This window comes from Pleurodeles waltl, chromosome 5 (genome assembly GCF_031143425.1).
Source record: "Pleurodeles waltl isolate 20211129_DDA chromosome 5, aPleWal1.hap1.20221129, whole genome shotgun sequence".
In the NCBI taxonomy this organism is placed as follows: Eukaryota; Metazoa; Chordata; class Amphibia; order Caudata; family Salamandridae; genus Pleurodeles; species Pleurodeles waltl.
Window position 1 is genome coordinate 82,807,038 of NC_090444.1, and position 12,756 is coordinate 82,819,793.

At 42.5% G+C, this 12,756-nt stretch overlaps 1 protein-coding gene across 2 annotated transcripts in view; it reads right to left on the bottom strand.

Moving 5' to 3' along the window:
- DNMT3A (DNA methyltransferase 3 alpha) overlaps positions 1 to 12,756 on the bottom strand; it is a 1,562,966-nt gene that overhangs the window by 1,452,664 nt on the left and 97,546 nt on the right. For both annotated transcript variants that reach the window (XM_069233637.1, XM_069233638.1), the window contains exon 2: positions 3,912 to 4,120. In XM_069233637.1, coding sequence (XP_069089738.1) covers positions 3,912 to 3,980 — 69 coding nt within the window. In that variant the 5' untranslated portion in view covers positions 3,981 to 4,120. The remainder of the gene's footprint in view (positions 1 to 3,911; positions 4,121 to 12,756) is intronic.

Consider the following 12,756-nt stretch of genomic DNA (forward strand, 5'->3'; position numbering starts at 1 on the left):
GCCGCAACAGCAGCTGCTGCACACGGCCCTGGCGACAGCCAAGATATGTGTGCCCCGACTCTGGAGATCCTCTACACCCCTCCCCCCCAACACCCAGAAGAATGGATGGTAGCAATGTTTCGGACTGCAGCCTTTGAACATCCCATGCAGGATCAAGCCACCCTATTTTAGCAAGTGTGGGCACCCTTTCTCACCGATGCCTAATAGTGAGATCACGATCTGCTTACCAGTTTGCCTATATGTCCCTCACTGTTACTAACACAAATCGCTCAGGACTCATTCCCCCCCCCCCCACCCCATACACCTCACCCCCGTTTCCATACGCAAAACCCTGAGCAGGGAGCTGGGTACCCTTCTCAGCTTTCCATCTCCTTAACCTCCCCCCACACACACATCTAACCTCACTTCAGCCTAGCTCAGTGTCGATTCTCATAGCTCTCCTGACTTACTACTCTGCCCAAAATGTCCCCGCGCGCCCACCTAGCTCTTACTCATTGCATCTCATCTTTTTCTACCTTCCAGACATCTCCTCTTTGACCTAAACGACATCATATCTAGGACTAACCGCATCTCCTTCTCGGTCTTTATAACTTATCTCTATCACTTCTACAATAGTCTGCTTTGTCTTTATATTTTCTGCCTCCTAAAGGTATAGTCCCCTATGTCAAACCCTACTTGACGTTCCTTGAACCTACTGTGTACTGCACTCAAACACTACACCCACTGCTGATAAGTGTGATATTTTGTCACTGTTCATCTTATTTGTCCAGGGGAAACACCAAATACGCCCCCAGTCCCATTAGTGTTTCTCCTCGCAGCCCCCTCCCCCCCAATCAAGATCAGTGAGTCCTGTGTGTGTAGCATAATAGATGATTGAGACACCGCTCACTGCCTGCCAATAAGTATACCCGCTGCCTCCCCTACAGCTGCGGTTGGCCGATTGTATGATCGAATACTACCCCTACCTCAAGGGCTTATGGGAAACGAGGAGACAAGTCAAATGATCCACTTAGATTCTCCCTGTGTCACCAGATGTTGAATATGAAACTGGATTGTCAAAACAGGAGGCGCTCTTTGAACCTTTGAACCACTGAAATGTTATAGGAAAAGGAATAGTTTGTGGACCAATCATCAATGTCCTTTAGATGTGGTACATTGCTTTATTTCACATATGTCTCCCTGCTTTACGTGAATGTATAGGCAACTACACCCCCATCCCTCTCTGTATTCAGACCCTCTCCCTCCATACCCTACTCTTACCCCCTCCTGTCCTTCCTTCCCATTCGACTCCGATGATACACTACAAATGTCCTTTAGATGCTGAATGTAGAAAAAAACAAGGAAAAATGTTCACAATGAAATTGAAGATTGTCGCATTTTATTAATAAAAAATAACACAAAGTATACAGCATAGATATAAATAATTCAATATCAGAAAATTACAAATGCTAACATAAAGCATAAGCACGAGGAAGACAGATGGAAACATGCACTCTCATTGAGTGTGTAAGCAACAAGAAGAAAGTAGTTTTCTAAACGTGAATAGTGGAAGGAGACAAGTTAAGAGGCTACGCTCTAGGGGAGGGACAAACATAAGATGGAGAAGGCAAGCCATTGAATAAAAAGCAAGCAAATGAGAGGCATAATAAAGTCAACCAACTGTAAGCAACAAGCGTGCTTTAAGATTGTCAGTAAGCTGACAGTGTTTGGTAAGCTGACAATTGGTATTTTTAGATAGTTTGCTCAACTTTAAAACTAGGACATGTGGAATTGCGCCCAACACTGAACTGTTCTCTTTCCCCTCAGAGACCACCTAGAAAGTGTTGGTTTTTGTAAAGGAGCACCATTTGTGGGTATTTTACCTCAATAGTCTAACTACAATTTACTTTTTTTTTTTTTATTTCAGTTTATAAAAACAAAAACTTTACATCTGAATAAATGATATGTCTGAGCACATGTCTTAATGGTCCAGAGCCAAAACAGAAACACATACTTTTTTTGCAAAGACATTGTATTTTATGAGAAAATACATTTCCAACTAAAGCAAATATCTGTATTTAAACTAATAAAATGATAACAAAAAAGGAAATGAAATGTAACTTTTGCTAGGCTGACATTAATACAAGTCTGTTTATTGAAAGCCTACCTACAAACTATTGGGGGGAAGGTTCGTTGTTTTAGAAGAACACTTTAGCTCTACCCCCAGAGGTTTAAATTGGGTTTATTTTAATATGTGAATTTTCCAAAGTTGACTATGCATCACTGAATAAGTCACAAAGGGATTTAGTTTTGAAATGTTTATGTCAGAGAAAAGCGGTATATACTTTTCTTCATACAGCTATAAGGTAAAATCACTAGCACACATCACAGTATACTACTGGAATACATGTATGTGTGTGCAGACCTCTAGAAAGACAACAAACTTAACAAATACACTTATCATTAAATAAAAAACATTGTCAAAGCCATCAGATCTTGGTTTGATATAATAATCCATGCAGCACGAGCACATTTGAGAGAACACACACTGAAAAAGCCAGCAGGAGTGGCTTGCAAGGGCAGTAGTTGTGAAGTAGTCCTTCAAGCAGTTCAATGCAAGCACTCCAGTGGCGACAGAAGGATGTACCCAACCAGTGTGATGCAAAGACAAGAAGGGAAAACAATCATGTGGCACTCATTTGGGAAACAAAGTACACAAGCATTAGCAAATCGAATAGGTGATACTTTCTACTGATTTTGCCAATTTGTTTACGCCTTGATGTACAGCATTCTGGTGCAGCATGGCTAAACAAAAACAAAGCAAAAAAAAAAAAAAGACAGTAGGACGCAACAGTCACACCATTTAGTAGTCACATATTATGGATGCACACACCACCAAAATTATGCATTTTTTTTTAATTTACTGATTTGGGTTGGTGAACAAATAAATGTATATGTGCCACAAAAGCAATTTATTTTTTGGAAGCACAAGGGTTGAAGTAGTGGACACAACATGAAGGGTCGGTGGGGGAAGCAGGGAGAAGCAATGGGCAAGAAAGAAATGTGTAGTGGGTGCAGGAGAAGCACACAAGCGAGAAAGCAAGGAGGATGACACTAAAGTGAGAAGTGAGAAACATGGTGGGGGCAGGTACAGGTTGGGGAGATGCACACAAGCGACAGCGAGCAACAGTGGGGAACAAGTACACATAGGAGACAGCTAGAAAACATATGTACTCTTGTGGAGGTGTTTACCCAAAAGAAAAAAAGTAGTGTTTAAAAAGCAAGCAGTGGAAGCATGGAATCCAGCTGATTAAATAGATATCAAATAAGCTATACGACATAGGAGGGACAAACACAAGAATAAGAAGCTGAAAACCGAACAGGAAGCAGGGTCAAGGCTGATTTGCACATGACTGGGTCCAAATTGAGGTGGCATGGTGTGCAAAATAATGGACTAGGATGAGGCCCGGAGTAATTATCAGAGGTTGAAATTAATTCAAGCATTTCATCCATCACCTTTTTGTAAACAAATAGGAAGGAGGCAAATGAGTGACGCAAAAGCCTACCAATGGTAAGCAAGGCGAGCGGGGAGTTCAAAACTACTGTATGTCCTCGATAAGCACACAGCAGATCTGAAATAATGTTTGGCACCAAATTTAAAAAAAAGAGATGAGAGGGAGAGGGGACTTTGGGTAGCCACACAGATAATTTCTCAACTCTAGTGGTAATACTAGCAGTCAACACACAACTCAAATGTTTTTCATAAGGTACAAACCAACGTTTGGACATATTAAAATGCAATCTTCTATTCAAAGACAATTACATGAGAAATATAAGTCAATTCTGGATTGCAAAACTTGGAAACAACTCAAACTTTATATTACAGAACGCAACCTAAAGAAAATTAGTAAATAAGCTGAAGTGAAGCCTACCATCTGAAGTTGGACACAATCTCTCTCTATAGCGGGGCTGGTATCAACAATGGTACCATTGGATGGCATTTTGTGAACTGAAGTGGTTTCAAAGAGTTCCTGTATGTTGTTAAATATTTTTTTTTTTTGGCCCGTGAAAATTGACCAATGCACCGCCTGGAAAAATGTTTCTCACACAGTCCCGTTTCCTTCAATCGTCTTCTTCACGCCTGCAATAAATAGAAAGAACAGAAAAATGTAACCACTACAACAAGAAAAGAAACAACAGAAGACTTAAACCGAGATCAGGGGGGAAAAAAAAGTCTGAACATTATGTAAAACAGTACAATGGTTAAAGGGTAGTTTGATTCTTTTCAATGAAGTGGACTGTGCATAAAATAACCCAACAAGTGTCAGTTTACTAAACACATTTTTTATTTTGTTTAATAATTTGTTTTTAGCTTTTTCCCCCGAAAGTCAACTAGGTTTCAAAAAACATGATCAAATGTCATCATGTGTCCTTTACAACAGTCTGAAAACCATTAAACTCGCAATGGTTCCTGATAGCTTCGAGCAATTTACATCTGTTGTGCCCTCTTTATCAATGACAATGTCAGGCTTCTGAACGTTTTTTGGATAACATTTACTGACACATCAGCAGAACGCTATTTTCCTCTTCTGTAACACTTTCTACAAGGATTTCGAAAACACTGCTTTAAGAATGAATTTCTATCACATGAGAGTCGAAGTGTCTAACATCCTAAAAAGCAACTATCTTGACAGATCATGGTTAATGGAGAGTGCTCAGATTTGTGACATCAGTAATAGCTTTCTCCTCCCTCCACCCCCCAAAAAAACAAAAAAAAAACAATGTAAGCCGAGGAGTATATGGGGGGCGCACAGTGTCCCTAAAAATCCCTCGTAGAAACAAGAGAAAGACTGGTTAATGCTTAATTTTACAATAGATTACGACTAGTCATATGTGTTTTGTCGTAATTAAGAGTTCCCATGTTTTGCTCAACATTTCACTAAAATTAAAAATCTAGTTATCTAAGCAAACTGGCGACTTGTTGCAGAGATCATAACAATCCGCTCTGAAAAAAATCACTTGATTAACTTTTTCAACCTGTGCTGTATAGGGGCCCTAAGGCGGCATGATGCTCAACGAAGCACCTGCGGGGAAGCATTAAGTGCTGTGACGTTTTAAAAATAAAAATACCCGGCCTGCTCCCCCCGTTGCAAAACTTTAGGTAAGAAAGCCTCTGCGCCGAGGTTTCATCCTGCATCCTGGTTTTCTTTGCAAGGCCGATTTTTGGGCCATACTTGGAGGGCTGTGGTTGCTTTCCGGTCTCGAAATCGCCTGACCTTCCTCACGCCCTTCACAAAGGTGTGTCAGGTCGCCCTCAGATGTAAATTATTTAAAATGTATTAGAAGGTGTCCCCTGGAGCTTCAGGGCCAACTCGCAGGCGGCATCCCGCCTACCGCAACGACAGGCTCAAATTTCGTGGGAATGCTCTCCTCACGTTTTTAGTAAAGTGGTAAAATAGCAATGACGTGTCATGGTCACACCACGGACGTTAAGGGAATAGGGGGCTCGGCTGCCGGGGCAGGTGGGTGTTGTGCTCGGACACTATTACTTTGTCTGCAGGGGCCCCCTCCAGCTGCTCAGTTTTGGTACCTTCCGTTTCCCCGCTTTTGCCGCCTTCCAGAACATTCGACGTCGCAACGCGTTTCACAAGTGCGTCACAAACCGACCTGCGGCGGCGGGGCGCGAGAGGCAGTCTGCCCCAGCCAGCGGTGCGGGAAGGGCCCAAGCCCAGCGACCACGAGGCGGCGGGGTGCGGGCAGCTGTCAGACGGGCATCGGAGTAAGCGACAAGGGCGGCCTTGGCCGTCCCGCTAATGGCGAGACACCCGGCTCCCCGAGGCGGTGGCGGCATGTGCCATAACCGTGCCGCCCGCAGCATTTGGGTGTCCGTTGGGGCCAGTTCCGTCGGCACTTGCCTTCCTCACCTGGAGCTACCCTGAACTCGTCTTAAATCCTTCTCTCGGGCTTACGCGCTCCCCTCGGCCGCTCACCGCCCCGCAGCGCGCAGAACATGGCGGGGTGTTGACACTCAGCCAGCTGCGCATTTATATTTTTTCCTCCCTTCCGCGCCCTTGACTTTGCCCGGGATGATTTTTAAAAAAATAAGCATTGTTGTGTTCATGGCCAGATGTTGATTGTTTATGTTGTCGCGTTTTTTTGCATTTCGACAGCGTGTATGGTTTCCGTCGAGAACCGTGGGACGCAGGTGAGAGCTCAGCCCCTCGCGTACCACGCTCACCTAAAGCTCCAATCGAGGTGCAAAGACAACCTCAACTCGTTCAGTGGGCGTTATAACATGAGAGTCTAAAATACAAACCGTGGCGCTCGCCAGGCTGCGCTGGGGCTCGTCTCCAGGCACCTGTTGAAAGGCACGTGACTGACTCAACGGGATAACTAACATCTTCCAGAAAATCCAACTCGCAGGCATCTGATAACACCGGCTCTAGCCAATCTTGTTTTCAATCCGTTTCGACACTGCGTCACCAATCCGTTAAATGAGATCCTTAAACTGGTTTTCCACTTTACCCTCCGAGTCCAGACTAATAAAACATGGCTTCCTATTTCACATGAATATCCGGAACTGCATGCAGCCAGGTTTATGATGGGTCAGTAGCAGCGCTGGTGAAGTCCCACATTAGACCGGTCCAGTGCCGCTCTCCGCGTCCAAAGATGAGACAGAACCTCTCCCAAGCACTGGTCATGTTGATTTCCTGTGTCAAATGCTAATAGCTAATCTACGGCCACGCTCCATTAAAACAGTTGTGAAGCGACATCTTGTCCGTCAACACGACTCGAATACCGCACCATACATTGTTCTATGAAAATCTACATCGCCACCAGCATTGTATTTCATTTTCTCTCCCTGCAACTCATTTTCCATCCAGTTTCACAGTGCCTTACCTTTCCCATCAGACTTAACCCAACGCAGGTTCAAAACCTCCTAATCTCAGTCAAAATCCGATTTTACTAGTGGGAAACTATTCTCATGATCCATATCTGCCGGTTAGTCACGTTTTCCCTTATAGTGCTTCCGTTTTTTTTTCTGCATGGCTTGTCTTAAATGGGAAACACGTTTGTTGATTTGGTAAAGCCCGCACTTACGGCTGTTACACCCCCCTGCTAATATGGGCCCAAGTTAAAACACGAGTGCGCTTAAAAGGGGGTATACATTAACAAATCGTTAATGCCTCCCAATTCAGAACAATAAGACTACCAGTATCGGCACCCATACCCACACAAGTCAGAGTATCGGAAGCTTTGCTTTACCTAAAGCAAACAGAGGGGCAAATCTAATACACCATGTGTGGTAGCAAAAAAGTGGCTTTTAATACCGCTGCACAGCCCCAGCTATCCAGTTGAGCGGGTGACGAAAACGGTTCTCTATTCGCAACCATAGCAGGCTCCATCTCTTCTGTCACTGAAAGAAGAGGGAGGATGCAAGTCTAAACAATCAACCAAAAACAAGTAGATGAACCACTGTTTATCCTACGAATCATATATATATATATATATATATATATATATATATATATATATATATATATATATATATATATATAAAATTGCAAGATCTACTGCATTTTGTATTTACACTTGCGTCTGTCAATGTACAGGTAAATACAGATCCTTTTTGGCCAAGTAAATGGCTACTACTGCCATGTATTGCAAAAAGGCTTAAGGTGCTGCCTCTATGCCTAAAGAAAGGCCTTTCTATTAACAGTGTTGCTAATTCAGGATCTCAAGATGCACCTGTATCTTTCAGATTGCACACTTGGAAATTTCAATCTACCCCTCAGACGCAGATTCATTCCCCATGCCGATTATGTCAAAAGATTTGATGTAATGCCTGAATTTCCCCTCTTTTTTTTTTTTTTTTAAATAGATCTTTTAATTACGACTTGGAACAGTGTTACAAGCCTACATAAATAACAATGCCCAACACTGTACTTTTCTCTGTGCCAGGACACCCCCCCAATTCCAACCCAGCCATATCATCTCCAATTTCCTGGGGCAGCCCCTACTTTCATAGACCTCAGTCCATTTAACGTTTCCACATCTCCAAATCTGGTGGATGAGTGGATCCCCAAGATTTTGCAGTGTTCCTCTTTGTCACTGCCAGACTTACCATCATTCATCTCCTGTGTGTTCTAATAGCATCAGTCTTGCCGCAAATGTTCAAAATATGTTGATTTGCTGATACACTGATGCCCACACTGCCCAAAGGCAGTCGATCACCAACCCTAGTACATCTGCATAAACAAGCAGTCCCAAAGGATGTGGAAGAAGGTGCCTGTCTGCCCCATCCGCATCATCGTTGTTCTAGCATATTCAGAATGGTGCAAGATTCGGATCTGGATTAATCACAATCTAGAGCGTATGGCCATCTCTTTGCTGCCAGAGCTTCTTTCCATTCACCATCACTGAAACCTAAATCGTGCTCCCATTTCTCCTTCAACTATTGTAAAATATCTGGAGAGTGATTAAGCTTCTTTTGATTGTGTCAGGGAGGTGGTTTTCTGAGACATACTCATCTACGAATCTATCTTCTAGGGTGGAGGCTTCTGGTTGTTCTGTCCCCTTCGGAAGGGCTGCATGGAGTACGTGTCTAACTTACAAATGGCGCTAAACTTCGAAGGGGGCCAATTGGTGCACTTGTAGCTCTGGACAGGGGATAACATCTCCTTGTTTCCAAAGATCACCTACCCAGGAGATACCTATTAGGTCCCACTTATCGAATCGGGGTGGACCCCACAGCGATTTAAGTGTATCTGCTTCCCATAGCATGATCTTGCCCTTCCACCCCACAAATGCCATGATTTTGTTCCAGAGCTGCACTACTGTCCCTGTGGGGACTGGCCAGTCCCTCCCGTCTGTACCTCCATGTAAGGCTCTAGGGATAACCCTGCTGTCCCAATACTGCCCTATCCATACAGAAATCCAGTTCCAACAGTGGGAGAAAGGCCCATTAGTTGATCATGCATAATTGTGCTGCCCAGTAATATTTCTGGATGTCGGGCTTTGAATTTCTCTTTCTTGATCCATCTGTTCATTGTTTTCAGGTACAAGATAGGACAAAACTGTTTTGGGTCTGTCTTTCTATGCAAGTAATTTGCAGAAGCATGTTTCGTAGTTCCTTTGGTGTTTTGAAAACCACTTGGCTCTTTTTTTCCTTTGCAAGATGTTTGCTTCATAACCTAATGTTCCACAAATTACGGTGTCAACATCCTTCATGGTATTTGGGGTGGAGAACCTAAAGATCTGAAGTATCCATTCTGTGCAATGAGGTGATATGGTTGGAAGTGTTGCCTCCCACCGAACAGCTGGACGTCAAGGCTATTGGTTTCCTTTGCTTCTACATACGCTTACACACTAATAGAAAATACAATGTACCAAGATGTTTAAGATGAAGGCAGTCCATAATGTCCCGAAATCAGTCATTCTGGTGAAGTAATCTAGTGCCATTCTCTTAAACCAGTCAACACCACCACCATGTTTTACCTGGAAAAGCAAGGGAGGTCGAGGTCCCAAATCAATTCCAAATGTCCAGATGATTTGGGACCTGCTGGAAGGGCTACTAGCATTTCTTTATCACAAAAGTCATTGTCCCTCGGCTTCAGAATTCGCAAGTGGACAAGTTAAATTGTATTCTAGAATAGCAAATAGGGGAGCTAAACAAGGGAAAGCTCTTTGACAGCTTCTCAGCCTGGAGCATCTACGCACTTACTTATTCACCCAAGATGAAAATGCTCAGAAAATGGCACCACATTTAGAGAGCCGCATTACAGGGAGAATTATTTTTTTCATAGCATGCTCTGCAACAGCCTGAGTCACTTCAGTTGACTTCCATTCATAACTTTGGCTTTATGTTCAAAGATACAATTTTTCTGAAATCTCAAGTCAGTAAACTCATATAGATGTTTTTTTGTCTTTGAAACAAGCTAGAAAATCTTCAATGTTCTTCCCCTCACTTGTAGAGTGAGGATGATACTTCCTTATATTTCGATCTTCAGATGTAGTACACACTAGCCAACTTGCACTGATACAAAATGTTGGCACTTGTTTAATTCTTACATTGATCCGCCAAGACAGTATTTCTCACCAGTCGGTGGTACTGCACTGGCTCAATACGGCAAGAATAATAATATTCAATTGCCACTGAATTTGCTGCAGAGCTATACACCTCATTTTTGTTCTTCCCACCTTGAATGTTTCAATAAATTCTGGAACATCCCCTCTGTACTGCCTTGGCTCCACCCATCCATTGTGTCCACGGTCTATTAAGGACCACTGCAGCAAAGTGAACAAGAAACAGCCCTGTCCCAATTTAGTTCTTTCTGGCCCCTCCTCCAGTATCCCATAGAGAACTGCCCTCTACTCTGCACTCGACATGAAAAGAGCTCCTTGCCTTTGGGCAAGGTACACATCAAGATATGGAGCTAAGCAGAAGCTCTTGATGTTGCAAGGGAGCCTCAGTATCTAGAGGGGGCCCTCTGTTTTCAGAGAATAGTACAGTCAAGATGGAAGTCCATACCAAAAAGGGGACTGAGCAGCAAAGGGAATATGCAGTGAGGGAAGCATGTTGAATAGTCAACATCCAGCACATCACAGGAAACACTTTGAAAGGGTGCAGGAAGAACCAAAGGCATCACTTCAGGATGTCTGCATAACCTAGGACGTCATCCATATAATTAGAATAGTCAACATGTGGACATCATTTCAAGGGGATTGCACCTTAATCCTTGCTCTGTCTGCCTCTTTAGATAGTTGGCAGTAGAGTTTGCTCTTTGTGTTATATCATCAATGCCTTATTATAACAAGGCATAGACCAGTCTTTGCTAAATAAGCACAGGTGGTGCTTTTATTTAAAGGAAAAAGAAACTTGACTATCTGCTTATCTATCGTACCAGCCATCAACACGTTCTCGAAACTTATGTGGTACTTCAAATGCCCTTCTCTTTGGGGCATGTCGACTGCCTTGGATGGTGTTCAATGTAGTTTCAAACAATAAGACAATTAATTATATTTATAATTTTTCTCTAGATGGCAAAGTAAAAAAGTGGTATTATTAACAACACACCAGGGCTACATGAGATGGAAGGCCAATTGTTATAGTTTTATTGGTAACACGACTAGGATGTGTCTGAGTACAATCAAATAGGGGTGAGTACATCTTCAAATTGGTTTATTTTCTAAATCAATTAGGTACATTTTGTTTCTGTCTCTTAAGAGGTCGACTATCACGTAAAGTAGGGACCTCATGTTAAATATGGATTTAATAATATAACCACACAATATGTTGTACTGTTGAACTAATATATGCTGACCAGATGGAGGGCAAAGTACTGATACATGCTTTCTGTATTGTACTCTAGATGCTTCCTATTTCAATATTCTGTCCTGATGATGACCCGCCTGAATTCATTTCTTTGGTTGGGGTCGAAACGTCGACATTGTATTAGAAATTGTGGATTGACTTTTGAAAAATTCAGCAGGCTCACAGTACCTATGGTTATAGGTTCTTATTTGAGACCTCATGCTTTTAACCAGTTTGGGTTTAGTTTCATGTAAATAGCACTGAAACATTTATACTAACACATAATTCACTCACACTGCACCATTATACAGGAGCACTTTGATTACTTTAAATTGTTGAATTTAAGTTTCTAATAAATGTGATATATTACTCACAAACCTCATCGTTACAGAAAGTTCTTTATGGTACAACCTCTGTCATGAAGGTTAATTCATATCCTTCCCCCAGAGGGACCAAAACATTTTTCTGTTACATTATTCATTTACCCAGGTCCCAGGGTACTGGATTGCCCCATTTTTTCAACACAATGTAGTTTCAAGCCAGCTAGGAGTACTCAATGAGCCTTGGTCACAGTGATGAGCAGCCTACGTGAACAGTATCAATTCCATGATTTTATTAGACCTATAAGTGCCATTTATCACAGTTGACCAAAGCATTTTAATCTACAGATGTTTATAATGTGGACAGGGTGCTCTCTTGGTTAGAGTGCTTTTTGGCCAAACAAATACAACAGCATGTCTTCATGCTCCCATTATCCTTTAGTCTTCACAATCAACACGGTCTTCCAGGGTCCCCCACTTCTCCCCTTACCAGTTTAAAATCTATGTAGCTCCATTTTGCCACCAGATCCCATCATTTAGTCTTCAATTCTTCAATATACTTATGCCAGCAACACACAAGTAATCTTTTAACTTCAGATCAGTCAAGCTTGGCAGCCACACATCATTTAATGAATTAATGATTGGATTGGAAACTTTTGACACTAAGTTAAGAAAAGATGGACAATCTTTGTAAATGAGATAGTGCAGCACTCTGGAGCAACAATTGCTGGCCTGAAGAGATGGGTTTATATTCCAACCCAGGGGGTAAGAATCAAAGCCCATCTCCAGTTAGAGCATCAAGGAGCTACTGTTATCTAAGGATGCTTATCCCAAATTAAAAACCGGAGACCTATCCTTATTTCTCATGGGAAGAACGGTAAACAACAGTGCCAGCCTTGGTAAGCCCAGGGATGGATTATTTTCCGTGCCCTTTATTAAATGTTTGCTAAGGATCTAAGGAAGGAGATCCAAACCATCGAGCATAACATGGCCAGACTGGGGGAAACGGCCCACAGATATAGTCAAGCATTCCCTATTTGTGAGAAGCTGCATTGGTGGCCCATAGCAAAGAGTAACCTTTATACCTCTCTCTGTATGACATGATTCTGTATGAAACTTCACCTAAAAATCTGCAGAAGCATC